This window comes from Lissotriton vulgaris, chromosome 1_2, assembly GCF_964263255.1.
Source record: "Lissotriton vulgaris chromosome 1_2, aLisVul1.2, whole genome shotgun sequence".
NCBI classification, from domain to species: Eukaryota; Metazoa; Chordata; class Amphibia; order Caudata; family Salamandridae; genus Lissotriton; species Lissotriton vulgaris.
Window position 1 is genome coordinate 294461800 of NC_141686.1, and position 19326 is coordinate 294481125.

The following is a 19326-nucleotide window of genomic DNA, read 5'->3' on the forward strand; positions in this document are numbered from 1 at the left end:
GAGTTCTCGTCAGGGCCACGTAGCTCAACACTGTTCAAATCAACAGACTCTGTTGGAAAGAAGGATGTACTCTCGAGGTGCCCGTCTATTTGGGAATGTGAAATGGTTGCTGCCGAGCTTGTGCAGAAGCTCTCTTGAAGCTTACACCTTCCGTTTTTTAGTATAAGCCGATTTCTTTATCATGAAGGTCCCCAGGGTACCTTAGTTTACTCCCTTAGGAATCCTCAATGATGTTTAAGTGCAAATAATTGTTTGACATATTGTGATTTTGTTTCCCATGGCTGTTTTTTGTAAATAACAAGCAACATTTCTTCTTTTTGAATGTAGAATCTAGTGTGTGAGGGAAGGTTTAGGGGAGAATATAAGAATGCATGTAGAGAGCATGAGAGAATGACAAAGTAAAGAATGTTTTAGCGGATTTGATATTATGAGGTACAAATGTCAACTATGTGTTCGAATTGTCTTAAATGTGTAAATTTTGATATGGAAAAACTTGAATTAAAAGAATAAGATTTACTCCAGACAGAAAGAGAAGTCTAGAATACATATTGTTTGAGATCAATGTGTTTTTCAAAACTAAAAGCAGAAGTAAATTGGCAGTTGTTTTGTTGTATAGTTTATTGAGGCTTGGCCTTACTGCTAAGAGCCCCAACCCAGTGGTGGTTTCAGCAATGTTTGATGAGCCATCTTTGCAAAATTACGTCCAGTCCGAAAAGCACCAGTCTTGGGACTACCGTATGGTGTTCAATGAACGGAGGTGTTTTTTTGCTAATAAAGTCACTAACCTGTGAGTGCACTTCGCCTGGGAGCACCTTTTTGATTAAAATAATACAGCCGGCTGGGTTGTAAAGTTTCACCACCACACAAAGGAGAAGCAGGTCCGTAGCATGTTTCCTTGAACAGCAACAGACAACCAGGATGGCATGGTATTTAAAACTGACTTTGTTGTGATTGACACTGGCAGCAAGAAGGTTTTCTGGGCACAGGCTTTCAGGGCAACCCACAGGGTAATACTGGGTCTCCCTATCCCATAATGCATCGTCAGCTAAATAGCTCACTTGAGGGTTAATGAACAATCAAGGGGATAATCTGGGAGCAGTGCTGCAATGTTGTATGTGCCACCTTTGAAAAAGGACATCAAGGCCGAAACACAGGCATGCGGATGCCGTATGGTGTTCACTGAATGGTGCTCCCACGGGAAATGTACTCACAGGTGATGATTTTATCAGCAAAAATCCAACTCCATTCAGTGAAAACCAAGCGGTAGTCCCATGCCTGATGGATTTCTGACTTAATGGATAAATACATATATATACATACACACACACACACACACACACACACACACACAGTTAACTGTTAACCCCTCCGCTGCAGGGGTTATTCCCCCCCTGTGCTGGGGGGGAGGGGGCACGCACAGCGCCCGCATGCTCATGACGAGCTCAGCTCGTCATGAGGCACGGCGCTCCTGTGCTTATGACGAGCTGAGCTCGTCACAGGTGCATTGGCTCCCATGGAACGTTCAGCACAGCAGGGGAATTCTCCCTGCACCTGAGCGTTCCACGGGCCATAACGAGATGAGCTCATGGGAGGGGTTAAAACTATAAATATAAAATAAATATTTTATGATCAAATACTTTTTAACACTTAATTTGTGAAATAATTCCAATTAATTCTACACAACATTTGTAATTTTTAATACCTAATAGATACATATTTTATTTTAGGAGGCATTAAAAAAAAAAGGTCTATAAAATAACAATGGTAATTTAATGTATATAAAAATTAAATATTTAATGTAGAATTCAGTTAAGGGGCTTTAGCATTTTTTTCTATATATGAAATTAAATATACAAGTCATTTACATTACTATTCAACATAAAACTATATTTTAATAACCCCCCGCTCCCCCAAATTTAATTATTTTTTTTAATATATTTTCCTACACTTTAAGATATGGCACCTCTGTCCTAATGACTACAGCACTGTTGACTTAATGTGTGAAACCAGTCATGGAAATCATGTGGCGCGTTAGGAACGGTGTAAGGCAGCTCACGTAGCACGGATTTTGAGAGAGTCTAAGTGAACTGCGTACATTTGATGAAAAAGATTGAGAAGTTCCTTTTTTCAAAATCTTCAGTAGTTTCCAAAATCTGTTCAGTACACAGACACGACAAACAAATTACTTACTTTCGGTAATGTTCTATCTGGTGGAGACTCCAACCACAAAGTCCTCACTTTTCTAATATTCCATCATCAGGGATGGTCTGCAGAAGACCCCCAGCACAAACTCCTGTCTGCCACTAGGCGGAGCTATAACCACCTCGCACTGCCTTGGAAGTGGAGCGGAGCCTCAAAGGTGCCGACACTGTGTGCTGACATCAGTTTCTACATTTACTTCCTTGCCCGCAGACTCGCATATGTCTTAACACATTTCTGAGGAGTGTGCAAATATCTGGCTTGGGACATTCTAACAATGTTCACTCCACAGAAGGGGAGGAGGGAGGGCTGTGAGCAAGCTGGTGCATCCACCAGAAGGAAACGAATATGCTACTTACTAGTATGCATCTGTTCTTGGCATGTAGGGCTGCTGACATTCATATCTGTGCATAGATCGCACTAGGCGGCGATCTATGCACAGATATGAATTCAGCAGCCCACATGCCTCGAACCGAATATGCTACTTACCAGTATGCATCTGTTCTTGGCATGTAGGGCTGCTGACATTCATATCTGTGCATAGAGAGCCGCCTAGTGCGATCTATGCACAGATATGAATTCAGCAGCCCACATGCCTTGAACTGGTACTTACCCTATAAGGATCTCTTTGTAGTGTGGAGTGCTTCAAATTCACATGCTCTGCATTCACCTGCCATCTTGTTTTGGGCTCGGATGTTTATAAATTTCAAAGAAGATTCGAGTTGCGACTCCGCTCTTAGTTCACAGTGAGCATGAGCGGTCTTAGATTATTTTTTGCATGGTGAGTTGGAGAATGTATGGAGTGTCAAGCGAGCATAGTTTGGTATATGCTACATTTTTCCAGTGTAAACTGGGTAGTAAAAGAAGACAAACTTTCGGGGAGAGGGTGGGTGCATGTGAATCTATAGCACTACTTGCTGACAACAGATGCGTATACGTTTGTACATTTCCAATCATTGAATCGGTGACTGTAGATACAAATGCTCTGCATCGACAAAACCAGGGCCCTCCATAAGCAGTAGCTAGCGAGTAAATGATACAGACGTCTGGAACAAAGACCATACAAATGTCAGGCCAATCAGCCCGTTGGTGGGCTGAGGTGTCCTCGCAGCAGTGCTTGGTGAAAGTGTGGTGCTGACCAGGTGGCCGCTTTGCAGAGGTCAGCAGGATGTTCACTAAGAAAGCCATGGTGGCCCCTTAAGGGTGGAATGCGTTTTAGGTGGAACAGTTAGTATTCTTATGCTTGTGGCAGCAAGTGTGGATACACTCGACTATTCATCTAGTTATGCTTACCTTTGAGTTAAGGGTCCATTATGTGGTTCCGCAAAGACTACAATGGGCTGATCACATTTGTGAAAGGGCCTGGTCCGACCAAGCAATATGTTTAACATTGATCATGTGTAAAACTCTTTCTGCTACTGAATCTGGCTGTGGAAAGAGGCCTGGGAGCTCTACAGTCGGACTGAGGTGAAAGGGGGATACCACTTTTGAGAGAAGCTTAGGATTGGTCTCGACAACAACCTGCTCTTTGTGAACCTGAATAAACAGTTCTTGTAAAGTGAAAGCTTGCAGCTCATTAATGCATCTGAAGGAAGTTATGGCCACTAACATTGCGACCTTATATGAACAAAGGGTGGCCCGTGACAACTTTATTCAGGTACCACACAGGGTGGGAGGTATTCATATTCACGGAGGTGCGACCCTCTTAAGCCTTGACTACAAGCATCCTAAATAGGGATGAATGTTTGTGGTTTTCTAGGTCACCTGCTTCAGCTGCCAGGTGTAGGCATATTGATGTGCAGGCAAGGCCCGACTTCTGCAGCTGTAAAAGATAAAATGCAACGTTTTGGATGTTAACTCTTAGGGTGTCCAGGTGTTTGGCACTGCTGTAGTGGGGTTTTCAGAGTAGCATGCCTCGATTGTGGGCCTACAGAATGATCCTGCATTCCTGGGAGAGGCAAACTCCAAGACCTCAGATGTCTGGTTGCCAAGTTCAGCCGTCTTAGGTCTGGGTGTCAGGTATGGCCTTGCATCTGCATGAGGTCGAGCCTGATCAACAGCTTCTCGTAGGGGCTGTTGGACATCTGCAGGAGAATGGAGTACCAGGCCTGCCCAGCCCAAGAGGGAGCCACCAGAACGAGCATCCGAAATGTTTGTCGTATCCTTTGCACCACTCACAGGGGTGAGACAGGAGGAAAGGAGTAGACCAAGATTCCTGACCATTCATCCATAGGTCATTGCCATGGACTGTGAGCGTTTTGGCAGGAGTAGTAAAGGGCTGTGCTAACAAGTTCATTTACAGGGTACCTTATTCCGGGAAGTACCTGTGTAGGATTTGTGGGTGCGGTTCTCACTTGTAGACTTGTTGAGAAGTGATTGTCCATGCCCAGAAGATGTTCTCCAGAAGTTCTAGGTCGTGGCGGATTGCCCAATACCAAACACCCTGCATGGGTTCCCTGACTGGTACACACCAGCCTGCCACCATGAGAGATGATTCTGGACCCCTGGGGTGGGAACCTTCGCTCCCTGATCCCCGAAAAAATATACTTTCTTGCCTTTTGGTGTAGTTTTGCAGCTTGAAGAATGTTCTGAATTCACATGCTGTGAATAATTCCGCCATCTAGTGGTTAGGTCCAAAATTGTTGTATTTCTTCTTTTTTGGTGTTGTTGGTGGGCGTCGACATACCACCATCTGGTGTCCTCCTGTGACGTCGAAGTGCTTCCTCCGGAAGCTCCCACCTTTGGTCCCCATCTTCAGATTCTTTTTTTCCGCCATTGGGTCTGGATCCCCTGCCACCACAAGATAAGTTTCTGGACCCCTGGGGTGAGAGCCTTCACCCCATGAGCCCAGATACAAAGCCTTTCCTGGGCGGAGGTGGTCACACCTCCCCCAGGCCAGGAAGAGCCATCTGTGGCAGGAGAGCTTCAAAGGCCTTTACACCTTTGTAATGCAACCCCCAGCCTCTCCTGCTATCAGGAGCCGGCCCCCTTTCAGTCTCCCCTCCTTTTCAGCGTGAAGACAGGTGAGAAAAATTAGTACAGCCCAGAAGGTGTGCCCACCTCCGCCAACCCCCCCCCCCCCCCTCAGGTGGGGGGAGGAGAGGTGAAGCCCACTCCTCAGTGCCCGCCATCTTGCAGATGGCAGGCACTCTATAATCAGGGCTAGGGATTGTGCCCACTCCCCCACGTGGGGTGAGCACGCATAGGGTGTAGTCACCCTAAGGTCAATAGCCCATTGGCTACAAACCTCGAGACCCCTAAAAACACCCCCTAAATACAGTATTTAGGGAGCAAGAAAGCAGATTCCTGCAACCTAAGAAGGACGAAAGAAGAAGCCCAGCAGAGAAGACTGCAGGAAAGAACTGCCTTTGCCCCAGCCCTCCCGGCCAATCTGCAGGTTCCAGAGATCCTGTGCCAAAAGTCGCCTTGTGCCTTCAACAGAGGCCAGATCTCCTGTGAACAGCAGCTCTGTTCAAAAGAAACTCAAAAGATAGATCTGAGCCTGCTGAGGACAAAGAAACACGATGCCTGAAACTACCACTGCACCAGTCGCCTACGGCCAGAGTTAGAGTGGCCCACCGGTCCCAGCGAGGTCCTCTGCAGGATGACCCCCTTCACCCCAAACCGCAAGTGGCACGGTAAGTTGAAATCCGACCTCAAAAGACACCCCTGCCTCCAGTCGCCCTGCGCCCTGGAGAAGTGAACCTGAGGTGCACCTATGTCCCTGAGCCCTTCAACTTACCTGCCTAACTGTTGGTTTCTCCCAGAAGTCTTCCTGGTCCGAACCTGCAGTCAAAATCCAAAACCGGCAACTCCCATTGAAAACACGGCACCCGACGCCAGCACAACACCCTGCACCCAGCTACCTCTGCGCAGCTGCAGGTGCACTTGGTTTTCTAAACTGGATCCCCCTTTGCCATGAGTTGAACAGCAGGAGCTTTGCTCCCACAACCCAGTGGCCTGCTCGTGCGCAGCCACCAACCAGAGGGCCCCTATGCTCCCACTGGAAAACATTGAGGCTCAGCACTCTGCACCCGGCTGCCCTAGTGCCGCTGAGAGTGTTGAGAGTGCATCCTTGACCCTGGGGGAACCCTCACTCTAACTTCAGTATACCAACTCCTACAACAAAGTACTTACCTGTTAATCAATAACTTAATTTCTCTCCACAAGAATATATTGATTGTTTTTCCTTGAAAAATATTAAAGTGTGGAGTTGGTTATTTATGGAACTTTGAAAAACCAAAAAGAACTAAAAATTGCTTACTTACCTTCTCTTTAGGAATATGTCCCAGTGTGATATCTATGTGTATCAGACAGAGTAGAAAAAGTTATCCAGAAAGTAATCTATAAAGTAATCAAAAGTAATCTAACTGTATTTCAACTGAATTGAAAAGATTTACAAACCTGTAACAAAGACATTTTCATTCAGCTTGCTTGTATTGTTCAGCCTGCCCTGAAAATTATTAAATATACTTACCTGTGCCAGACTTGCTTGGTTCTAGGAAATAAATATAACTAAATATTTTTATACAAATCAAATTGGTCTGAGTTCAATCTTTAAGTGTGTGACATCATTTGCTGATTTTATTGTGTAGAAAAAATGCTTAACACTACCCTCTGATAAACTCGCCCACTACCACAAATAGAGAGTGAGGTGCTATCTACTTTTACCTCTGCCTACCTTTGGGGCTCCACTGGACTCTGTGCACACTATACCCCACTTTGGTATAGTATATACAGAGCCAGCTTCCTACAAATGATCAATACATGACACACACAACTCAAAAAGGAGATCTACTCCAATTTATAAAAATAGCAAGGATATTTGTATGTTTAGGCATCATAGAGAAATCGTTCAGGTAAGTAAGGTTAAAAAAGTGGAAATTTAGTGCATTTTTTGAGTTGTGCAACGTTATCCTATGGAAGGAAGAACATGTTTTGCAAACAGGTACAGTACATCGACTTACAGGACCAATCAAGAGTTAAAGTGATAGATGGGCAAGATCTAAGGCAGCACCACCAGTGTCACAAAGGCGGCCAGGTGCAGGGTGCATAACTGTGTTGGGAGTCCAATGGTTTTCTACGGAGATCTGCTTCTGCGAAAAGAGGCTGCAGGCTCTGGCTAGAAGGCCAGTTGGGCTGAACCAACAGGGGGCTGAGGCCTTGCGATACTAAAGGACGTCCCCTTCTCCACAGCCGGGGGCGAAGAATGAAGAAGTGACTTTAGTCGTCGGGTTTTCTTAACAGGAGCAGTCGCAGTAGAGGGGACCTGAGTGCAGATGCTGCAGGCAACACCGGAAGGTTCACGAGGAGTGAAACCACAATGGATTTGAGCTCAGAAGGGGCTGTGGGACCTTGTTGACAACGTTGGTCCACTTCTACTCAGGCTTGAAGTGATGGGTGCAGTGGTGTCTTCAGGTGGCTGGTTTTGGCTGTTCCGGTGGCCTTAGAGTCTTTGCTTCGGAGTTTCTGCAGTATGTTTTGCTGGGATAACTTTTTTTTTTAATGCTGTATGGTTTTGAAGGCCTTTGGATTCTCATCATGAAAAAGTTATCTTCCTTATGACGATTAAGATCTAGTTCCTCCGACTCATATTGAAATGAGAACACTTCAATATTCTTGGACACACTACTACACTTTAGGCAGCTGTAGGTATTACTTTTTATGTATCAATCTGCTGGTCCCATGACAGAGCACCAGGCAACATGTACCTTCTTTGGTTTTGTCTTTCCTCCTGGTCTCCTTATCCGTTACTTATTAGTTCCCAACATTCAGAGATTCAGGAGATTCAGTTTAAAATGTTCTGTACTAAATGGATTGAAAATATGGGATAGGAAACTGAATCGCATGCAATCGGTTTCTAGTAAACTAAACATATGGAATTATTAAGAAAAACAGAAGCTTGATTTCTAATGAGACTGCTACTATCTATGGTATGTTGACCATTACATGAGCTTATGAGAATTATTTCTCTCAAGAACAACCTATTGTCCCTTACCTTCTAATTATTGTCGGAGTGCGCTTGGGTTTGCGATACAAGACTTATAGCTGTTGATCATGGAACAAGTTTGCACATCAAATGATTGGTACTGCAAGATGCAGAGGATCTCTTATTAAAACAGACTATAATCCACCACATAAAGAGGTGGTCTAGCTTGAACACATTTGCAACAATACCACAAGTACCCAGTATTTGAGAACGGGTCAAAGATATACACAATCTAATTTTGGCGGTAAACCTTGTACTTGTTTTCAGTCTAGCTTTTCCCTCATTTAAGGTTGATAACATGAAAAGGTAAAAATGTCTTGAAAAATATAAATTATCTCAATTTATCAATTCTTGAAAGACCTTCATTAAAAAAAGATGAGAAACCGCACAAAACTATTATATTACTTATTTCTGCTTTTCTTTTTTTCTCTCTTATGTGTTGTGTGTTTTACAGCCTTGAAAGGTGCTCAAGCATTGCGAAACACGTGCTGGCTGTACCATTTTATAACTTTAATCCAATATAATGTTTGACATGTATTGATATTTGTACTAACAGAAGGCCTGTTTTAATATAGTACTGTGATTGAGTACACTATATGCTTGGTAATACAACTGCCTATATATCAAAGCATTTTACATATATAGACCCTTAGACCCAATAATAAACTTCAGATTTCAAGGAGAATCTTCAATTCACAACCAGTGAGTGTTACATTTAGATATATGTCCAGTGATAGAGGGGTAACTGTCCCTAGGGGAATCACCTTGTCCTGGACAAGATGCTCCAAGATTACCTCCAATTATTTAGACATCATTACTTATTAGCCAAGGTCCTTTAGCTAGGAAATCATTTGCAAGTGACTAATGTGGGTACGTTTACTCAGGAAAGAAACACATGCTGAAGAACAATCCACTTCTCCGTGTAAACATCTGAATGGTTTACATCCGCCTTGAGAAAGTATTGAATCAGTTTGCAGATGTTCGGGCACTGGCTGCACTTTATGGAATCCTTGAAGCCACAATGGTGCTCAATCTGTGGCCTAACTTACTCTTTCTGTGAGATGTTTCTGTACAGAACTTACAACGAATGAACACATTCTCTAAGGAGGCCTTTCACGACGATGACCAATTCCAACCTGCTGAAACACCGACAATACTCACCGCTCCAGTTGAAGTTCATCCTCGTATGGAGGTGGCGGGTTGGATTCGGGTCTTGTATTTGTAAGTGCCTCCCAGATTGTGACCTGAAAAAATGGAAGAGATTGTTACTCCGCAAGCTTTTGCTTTTTACTCCTCAGTTCCCTCCTGGGAATATGTTGGCTTTAAAGACTGTTGTACTTCTTCACACTAGTCTTCCAACCCCTTCAATAAGAATCACTAGTGTTCATTATATCATTAAGCATAACTAACCACTGGCTCCCTTTCCGCCAATACTACCTCTGCTCTAGAACCAACCCTCAAACACTGTTTTAATCAGAAATTGGTAGTGCCAGTCCTAGTGCACCAACCTTCAAGCACGGACCCTGCTTCAGTGTTGTTTCTGATGGTATTTTACCAGGCCATGCAACTATATAAGTGACTGTAGGAAGAATAGGATACCCTGCACTTCTTTGAACAACCTCAAAGTATAAATGAAAGAGAACTCCGCTACATTCTCTGCTAGAGGGGTCTGGGATATAGGAATTTTCAAAACAGGAGAGCCAGTGACCCACACTCTGTTCTGGTGACAATTTCTCAGTTAAATCCCTTCTCTGCTAAATCTCCTCCTTTCCAAACCCAGTACATATCTTTTGCATTTTATTATATATTTATTTGTAAAAGTGTGCTGCTATTCTCTTTGCGCAGAATAGTTTATCCATAGTTTTGAAGGCAGATGGGGCAGGCCGCAACAGAAATGTGAATGCATGAAAGTCTTATATGGGCTCCTTAGGGGACCAAACTGCCACTTTTTAGGGCTCGGCCTACGTCACCACTTCGTCAGAAGTGGGGCGGAGCTCCGAGCCGTCTTGTTACGGGGCTCAGAATAGTGAAGTACAAATTCCTCACTGCGCGAGATTTTTCCGTAGTTTATTTTGGCATCTGCATGCTAATTGGTCCTCGCAGTGCTGTGTTTCTAGTAGCCTTCACGCAATAGGCCATATGGATTTCAGTTTGTGCACTTCCTGCATATTCTGTGCGGTTACGCGCAGGGGAGTGTAATAAATAGTCAATTACGAGCTGTCAGGGTGCCGCTGTAATTGAACCCAGATGTTCGGGGGCGTTCACCAGTTTGCAGTGAGTTTGGTGGGCGCGTGTTCGTCTGCATCCTTTCATGTGTAAGTGTTGGCCTTTGAAGAGCTGGCTTGGTCGTGCGCCGACAAAGAGACACACAGTCTTCATTACCCCACAAAGTATGTAAGTGCGTTTGTATTGGAGACAGTAATGTCCAGGTACGAAACTGAATTCTTTTCACTGGCTTACGAATAGTCCCACATTTTGCCGCATTCTCCTGATCTCATCAAAGGGGCTCATGTCTTGTTCAGCAACAAAACCAAACCTCCGAGAGCAGGAATGTGTTTCTGCCTGGAGGGTCCCAGCAGCCGAGTTGCAACAGTTGGGCTTGTGTGTCTAACCTTGGGCCTCATGACAAGTAGGTTGATTTTAGGTACAGGGATACACAGGCACTGCTCACACACACAGGCACTTCTCACACACACAGGCACTTCTCACACACACAGGCACTGTTCACACACACAGACACTGCTCACACACACAGACACTGCTCACACACACAGACACTGCTCACACACACAGACACTGCTCACACACACAGACACTGCTCACACACAGACACTGCTCACACACACAGACACTGCTCACACACACAGACACTGCTCACACACACAGACACTGCTCACACACACAGACACTGCTCACACACACAGACACTGCTCACACACACAGACACTGCTCACACACACAGACACTGCTCACACACACAGACACTTCTCACACACACACAGACACTGCTCACACACACACAGACACTGCTCACACACACTGCTCACACACACAGACACTGCTCACACACACAGACACTGCTCACACACACAGACACTGCTCACACACACAGACACTGCTCACACACACAGACACTGCTCACACACACAGACACTGCTCACACACAGACACTGCTCACACACACAGACACTGCTCACACACAGACACTGCTCACACACAGACACTGCTCACACACACACTGCTCACACACACACAGGCACTGCTCACACACACAGGCACTGTTCACACACACAGGCACTGTTCACACACACAGGCACTGTTCACACACACAGGCACTGTTCACACACACAGGCACTGTTCACACACACAGGCACTGTTCACACACACAGGCACTGTTCACACACACAGGCACTGTTCACACACACACAGGCACTGTTCACACACACAGGCACTGTTCACACACACAGGCACTGCTCATGCACACAGGCACTGCTCACACACACAGACACTGCTCACACACACAGACACTGCTCACACACACAGACACTGCTCACACACACAGACACTGCTCACACACAGACACTGCTCACACACACACAGACACTGCTCACACACACAGACACTGCTCACACACACAGACACTGCTCACACACACAGACACTGCTCACACACACAAACACTGCTCACACACACAAACACTGCTCACACACACAGACACTGCTCACACACACAGACACTGCTCACACACACAGACACTGCTCACACACACAGACACTGCTCACACACACAGACACTGCTCACACACACAGACACTGCTCACACACAGACACTGCTCACACACAGACACTGCTCACACACAGACACTGCTCACACACACACTGCTCACACACACACTGCTCACACACACACTGCTCACACACACACACACTGCTCACACACACAGACACTGCTCACACACACGGGCACTGTTCACACACACAGGCACTGTTCACACACACAGGCACTGTTCACACACACAGGCACTGTTCACACACACAGGCACTGTTCACACACACAGGCACTGTTCACACACACAGGCACTGTTCACACACACAGGCACTACATACACACACAGGGTGCTCACACGCATAGGCACTGTTCACACACACAGGCACTACATACTCACACAGGCTGCTCACACACACCGGCACTGCGCGCACACATAGGCACTGGTCACAGTGACTGCAGTATGTGAGTGTGCAGGGTAAACAGTGTGTAGTGAGTGCGAGAGTGCCGGTGAGTGCGAGAGTGACGGTGAGTGCGAGAGTGACAGTGAGTGCGAGAGTGACAGTGAGTGCGAGAGTGACAGTGAGTGCGAGAGTGACAGTGAGTGCGAGAGTGACAGTGAGTGCGAGAGTGACAGTGAGTGCGAGAGTGACAGTGAGTGCGAGAGTGACAGTGAGTGCGAGAGTGACAGTGAGTGCGAGAGTGACAGTGAGTGCGAGAGTGACAGTGAGTGCGAGAGTGACAGTGAGTGCGAGAGTGACAGTGAGTGCGAGAGTGACAGTGAGTGCGAGAGTGACAGTGAGTGCGAGAGTGACAGTGAGTGCGAGAGTGACAGTGAGTGCGAGAGTGACAGTGAGTGCGAGAGTGACAGTGAGTGCGAGAGTGACAGTGAGTGCGAGAGTGACAGTGAGTGCGAGAGTGACAGTGAGTGCGAGAGTGACAGTGAGTGCGAGAGTGACAGTGAGTGCGAGAGTGACAGTGAGTGCGAGAGTGACAGTGAGTGCGAGAGTGACAGCGAGTGCGACAGTGAGTGCGAGTGCGACAGTGAGTGCGAGAGCGACAGTGAGTGCGAGAGCGACAGTGAGTGCGAGAGCGACAGTGAGTGCGAGAGCGACAGTGAGTGCGAGAGTGACAGTGAGTGCGAGAGTGACAGTGAGTGCGAGAGTGACAGTGAGTGCGAGAGTGACAGTGAGTGCGAGAGTGACAGTGAGTGCGAGAGTGACAGTGAGTGCGAGAGTGACAGTGAGTGCGAGAGTGACAGTGAGTGCGAGATGACAGTGAGTGCGAGGGTGACAGTGAGTGCGAGGGTGACAGTGAGTGCGAGGGTGACAGTGAGTGCGAGGGTGACAGTGAGTGCGAGGGTGACAGTGAGTGCGAGGGTGACAGCGAGTGCGAGAGTGACAGCGAGTGCGAGAGTGACAGCGAGTGCGAGAGTGACAGCGAGTGCGAGAGTGACAGCGAGTGCGAGAGTGACAGCGAGTGCGAGAGTGACAGCGAGTGCGAGAGTGACAGCGAGTGCTGCAGTTGAGCGCAGAGCGCAGTTGAGCGCAGAGCGTAGTTGAGCGCAGAGCGCAGTTGAGCGCAGAGCGCTGTTGAGCGCAGAGCGCTGTTGAGCGCAGAGCGCTGTTGAGCGCAGAGCGCTGTTGAGCGCAGTGCTGTTGAGTGCAGAGTGCTGTGTGCTTTTGAGTGCAGTTGAGTGCAGAGTGACAGTGAGTGCAGAGTTCTGAGTGCAGAGTGAGTTCACAGTGAGTTCAGGTGCAAAATGAGTGCCGTTGCAGAGTGAGTGCAGGGTGAGTGTTGCTTGTACAGTGAGTGGCTGCAAAGTGCAGAGACAGTGAGTGCACAAAGAGTGAGTGCAGAATTATTGTCCAGTGAGAGTGAGTGAAGCTTGTGATTGACTTCAGCTTGTGAGTGAGTGGAAAGTTAGAGAAGCTGCAGAGTGCAGACACAGTAAGTGCAGAAAGAGTAAGTGCAGATTTAGTGTAGAGTATGAGTGACATAATAATAAGAGTGAGTGCAGAGTGAGTGAGTGTAGAGTTATTTCAGAATAATTGCAGAAAGAGAGTGAGTGCAGAATAAGAGAGAGGGCAGAGTAAGTCCAGAGTGCAGAGTGAGTGTACAATCAGTGCAGAGTGTAAGCGAGTGAGTCCAGAGTGTGACTGAGTGCAGAGTGCGTGCAAAGTAAGTGGAGAGTGCAGCTGTGCTCCTATTGCGGAGCGCTCTGATGCCTTCCTGTGAAGTCCATGCAATGTAAAACCATACTTATATTGGACAAACTGATAATTCAGGGTCTAAGAAGTCTGCGCAATGTAAAACACCTAGAAACTCACTGGGTATCCTAGCTCCCACACGTTCATCATGCATTGTTCTGCTGGCACAGAGGGGCGCTGAGCTGGGGCAGGCTCATTCAGTTTGTAATACATAGTTCTTGCTACACAGAGGGGCTTCTGTAGGACAGGGTCAGTCTGCTTGTAGGGGAGAATTTTTGCGATACAAAACTGCGCTTAACTGTGGCAGTGTTACTGTTCGCCAACACACACCACATGCTTCCACTCCAAAACACATGCCTAAAACACATTGCCATTTACAATGCCATTATCTCTAACTCAAACAAACCCGAGCCCTAATGCATTCCTAATGCTGGTTTCCTTTTACTGCCACTTCTTCCCTCCAGTCTCTGTGCAACTGCTTCTAACTACACCATTTCACACCTGCCATCCTGTGCAATGCTGTGATGCAGTGCGGGCTGCTGCTGGTTTTTATGCGCTCCGAAACATGCATTGCAGGATAAGAAGCTCATTCTAGTGCGAGCCCACTCAGCAACTATGGGTTTATGTCGGAGTGCTTCAGTGTTCCAGTCAGCGCTGAGACAGAATGCTTTGGTCTCCATCAAATGTTTATTCTATGACTAAGATGCTCTATGGTCCACTGTACTAAATAACAAATTACATTTCATACCAATTAACCAAATCCAGTGCAGTACAGGTAGGTCAGCATTCTTGATCATGTCTAGAGAGTAATCTAATTTTATAGTTGTATGACAGAATCGCGCATGGCTAAACCACACGTGCCTTAACAACGCGGTGTGAACAATGAATACGTCTTAACCACAATTTGTCTTAGGGAAAGCGCTGGACTTTGAACAGTAACATTTTCGATTCCAACTCCAGTCAGTGCAACAGTAGGGAACGCATTGGATTTTAAAGTTCAATGCCGATTTACCGTAGCATGTCATCATAAGAACATGCGTGGTAAAGGAATGCATGATTAAAACACATTTGTTGATTCAATCACATTGCAAAGGCAACAAATGGTTCGGCCATCGTTATTGCTGTTTCCCTAATTTTATATTTGATGGTAAGGCAAGAAGCTTAGCAAATAACTCTATTTACTCACGAGTAGACTTTGAGGTCTTTTCCAACAAGTCATCTTGTTATAGCAAATTCATACAGATATTGCAAATGATTTGCAGAAACACTCTGGAAAGCTTTTTGGAGGTGCATCTAGAAACCCTTCATTGTCCTCAGTTGTTAATTCACGGAAATGAACCTCTTGCTTTCTTCCAACCAACCTCTAATGCTCTCATAAACCTCACCTGATATTCTCTAGAAATCGGATTCTGTAAGTAACCACCCAGAGGCAGTAAAACCCTAGTTGCGACTCTTCCTCTATTGCACTGCATGTTTTGTCCACTATAGAACCCAGGAAGACTCTTTTTTTACCATCTGCCTCATTTTCTGAGCTGTAGCATTCCCCTATACTCCTTGGTCTTTTCCTACCAATCATCCAACCCTGGGATGAATTTTGGTAGGTGGTGGTAAACGAAGTCCTTTGTTTGCTATTCGTCCAAATGCCACAATTAAGACTGAAAGGGATTTCATTGTTGGGTGCTGGGACTACAAGTCCTGTTATTAGTGTTCTCAAATCAATTTTCTGTTCTTGGATTCGGTAACTTTACTGTTTGAAGACACTTAAGGTTTCTATGTACACAGAGTAGGAGAGCTTCACTCTACCTGATATTTGTCTGGCTCTAATACCTTTATACTCCCAATTATACTCTAGACTGATCACTTCTGGATAATTGCATCAATAATCTAGGATTTCTTGAAGCGTGCAAATAAAATATTAATAGTATTAAATATTAATTATATATATATATATATATATATATATATATATATATATATATATATATATATATATATATATTTTTTTTTATTAATATGTCCTCATGTAACGCAACTAGTGCTATGTAAAGCGCTCTGATACCAGATACCGGGTCAAGTTTGCGCTATTTAAAACTCTGTAAAATAAATAAATAATATTTTCACTGGTACTGGGACTGGAAAACAGTTCAGGAAATTTGCTAAGAAAACAAGTTACTTACCTGTAACTTTGTTTCCCCAGTATTGGTAACTTTCATAGATTCCCATGCTTTGTATCATTCCCCGTCGTCGGAATGGGAGCCTTGGTAGTATCACAACCATAGAAACAAAAGAGAAAAATAGGCCTAGGCCTCATCACTCTCTTTGTGTAAAAGAGACCAAAATCCTGCCAGGACCAATCAGAGCAGCCTCACCCCATAGAACCTTCCTGAGAGAGCTCAGAGCCTCAGATTTTCGTAGCCGTTGTGCAAACCGCCACTAACTCTGTAAAAAGACTGAGCTTTCCCAGGGGAGGAGGGTGGGCGCATGGGAATCTATGAAAGTTACCAATACTTGTGAACCAAAGTTACAGGTAAGTAACTTGTTTTCTTGCCCCAGTATTGGAACTTTCATAGATTCCCATGCTTTGTATCAGAGTAGCTAGCAGTAAATTACCAAGACACATTTTGTAGATACATGGTATCACATAACCACATAGCAATACTTATAGCATAGCAAAAAACAAGAAACAAAATGTGCTCACCAGGAAGGAAGGACTGTAGGGAAAGCTCACCTCTCAATGAAAAAGATTCCGCAGAACTGCTTGACCAACAGCCGCGTCGTCTCGTCCTGCAGATTCCAGGCAGTAGTGTTTCGTGAAGGTATGAGTACTGCTCCACGTTGCTGCCCTGCATATGTCCTTAATGGCGACTCCAGAGAAAAGAGCCACAGACTATGCCACAGACCTTGTGGAATGTGCACGGACCTTTCTGTCCAGTGGCTTGCCCGCCTCCTGATGGCAGAATTGAATCGCACTTGAGATCCAGCGGGAAATGCCACTCTTTGCCAAAGGAAACCCTTTCCGTGGTGCGCTGTAGGACACAAACAATTGGGATGATTTTCGAAAGGGTTGTGTGCGTTCTAAGTAGAATTTCAAGCATCTTTGAACGTCCAAAGAATGTAATGAGCGTTGCGCAGGCGTAGAAGGGCGCGGAAAGAAAGACTTTAAAATCAAAGGTTCATTCAAGTGGAACTCAGACGACACCTTCGGAATAAATTTCGGATTGGTGCGAAGAATAAGCACATCCTTTTTGAATTGAAGGAATGGATGCACTATGGATAGGGCTTGAAGCTCACTAACTCTTCTCGCTGATGTTAGAGCAAGAGGAGGGAAAGTTTCCAAGACAGGAATTTCAAGTCCGCCTTGTGCACCGGCTCAAACGGAGCTTTCATGAGTTGAGACAGGACAAGATTGAGCTGCCAAACTGGCGGAGGAGGACGAACAGGAGGATACATCCGAAAGAAGCCTTTCAAGAATTGTTTAATAATCCTAGAGGACGAGGAGGAGCCAAGCTCGCAACCGTGATGGGCGCATTGTAGCTCGGCTCCGTCAACCTCCTGCCTGAAACGCATATCCTGTACCTCATCCTACCCCGAGGAGACACATTTGGCGGAATATGGGAAGGTGAAACACTGCTCGCACTTAATGTCTGGCCTGGGGGCTCCGGGGTGCCACGGATCTGGAGTTGTGCTCTTGTTTGCTCCGGAGCCTCCGCGGCGTGCGGGCCGGGTACTCGCCTGTGACGCTCGGCCGGAGCGGGGCATCGACGCCGGCCCCAGGTGGAGGAGAGGGGGGGTCGGCTGAAGTGGCCATTGTGCGGTTGTGCCTGTGGCGACTGACCGGGCCCGGTCTGGTGGCCCGGGGGCTCTGTAGCGGGGCGCGGCCCGCCTCGGACGGGGGTAGACCGTACAGGAGGCTTGTCCGCCTTTTGTTGTCCTGTCCGGCCATCTTGAAGCCCTTCGCCCGGAATCAGCGAGGGGCGCCCGTGAGACGGTGGCGCCGGCGACCCCTTGTTTTTTGGCGGCCCATCTTTCTGCACCAAGATTGCCATTACCGGGGCTCGACAGAACTCCGGTGGGCCTTATTCGACGGCCCGGTCCGAGGGTTGAGGAGCGGAGCGACCCTGCTGCACTGACAAAATGGCGGCTGGCGCCCTGGGTCCCGGACCTCCTTGGGGCGGCGAGTCTGGTCTGTCGAAATGCACAATGGCTGAAGCTTGTGGGAGTGAGCCCACGATTGGCGATGTCCTCGCCGCCCTATGTTCTTGACGTGCTGCCATGGCCTTTGACGCAGCTGTGCAAGATAGCGGTTCTGCCGCCATGCCTGTTGGGCCGTCCCCCATGAATGCGGCCCGACTGAAGGAGTGTGCTGCTTTGCCTCCCTCGGCTGTTGCAGAGAGGGATGCCGCCGCTCATCTGGGAGACCATATGTCTGCAACCCCGAACCTCCAGGAAGTTTTGATTGTGGCGGACATGGGTGAGGGCCCCATGTCGGGGCCCGTCCAGGTCAGTCTGGCTGGGGAGCTCAGCTGCTGTTTGACTCGAACTGCTTTGGTGGGGTCCCACGGCTGCCCCGCGGGGGATACCTCGCCCCCTTGGGCAGCGGGACCGCACCCAGACTGTTTGCTGCTCCTGATGTTGCTCTTTGACAATTTGGGCTGCTGCCGCCATTGTTTGCATTGCTGCTCGGGACTGGGATGCCCTGTTCTGCACCCTTGGCCTGCCTTGTTTCGATCCTGTGTACACTCTATGCCGAACTGCTTGCTGTATTCTACTTTATTGTGTACTAAAGTTATGACCAGGAGAGGACAGGGGTGAGACAGAATTGCCTCAACGGACTGCTAATTATGGTATGGAGATGAGGACTTCTCGCAGCTGTAACAATATGACCGATTCCTCTTCATGTTCCTGATATTTGAGGTTGTGTCGATCTCGTTTCGATGTGGGTTTCATCAGTGTTAAGGCGGGGGGTAGGTGCTGAATGTTCGATTGCAGATCTCCTATGCCACTGGTTTTCTTTCCCCCTTCCTTTCTCTTTTTGTCGGTTGTGCTCTTTTCTCACTTTCTGATTCTGCTATATTTCGGGTTCCACTTAGGGGGACAGGCACGCTGCTGGGGGGGTAGGCCGTAGCCTTCTGCAGGGGTGCAGGGTGGTGTGGGAGGGATGGG

General features: G+C 46.9%; 1 protein-coding gene across 1 annotated transcript in view; it reads right to left on the minus strand.

The window, feature by feature from the left end:
- ANKRD13D (ankyrin repeat domain 13D) overlaps window positions 1-19326 on the minus strand; it is a 134448-nt gene that overhangs the window by 8649 nt on the left and 106473 nt on the right. The window contains exon 14 of the mRNA XM_086953269.1: window positions 9350-9432. Coding sequence (XP_086809395.1) covers window positions 9350-9432 — 83 coding nt within the window. The remainder of the gene's footprint in view (window positions 1-9349; window positions 9433-19326) is intronic.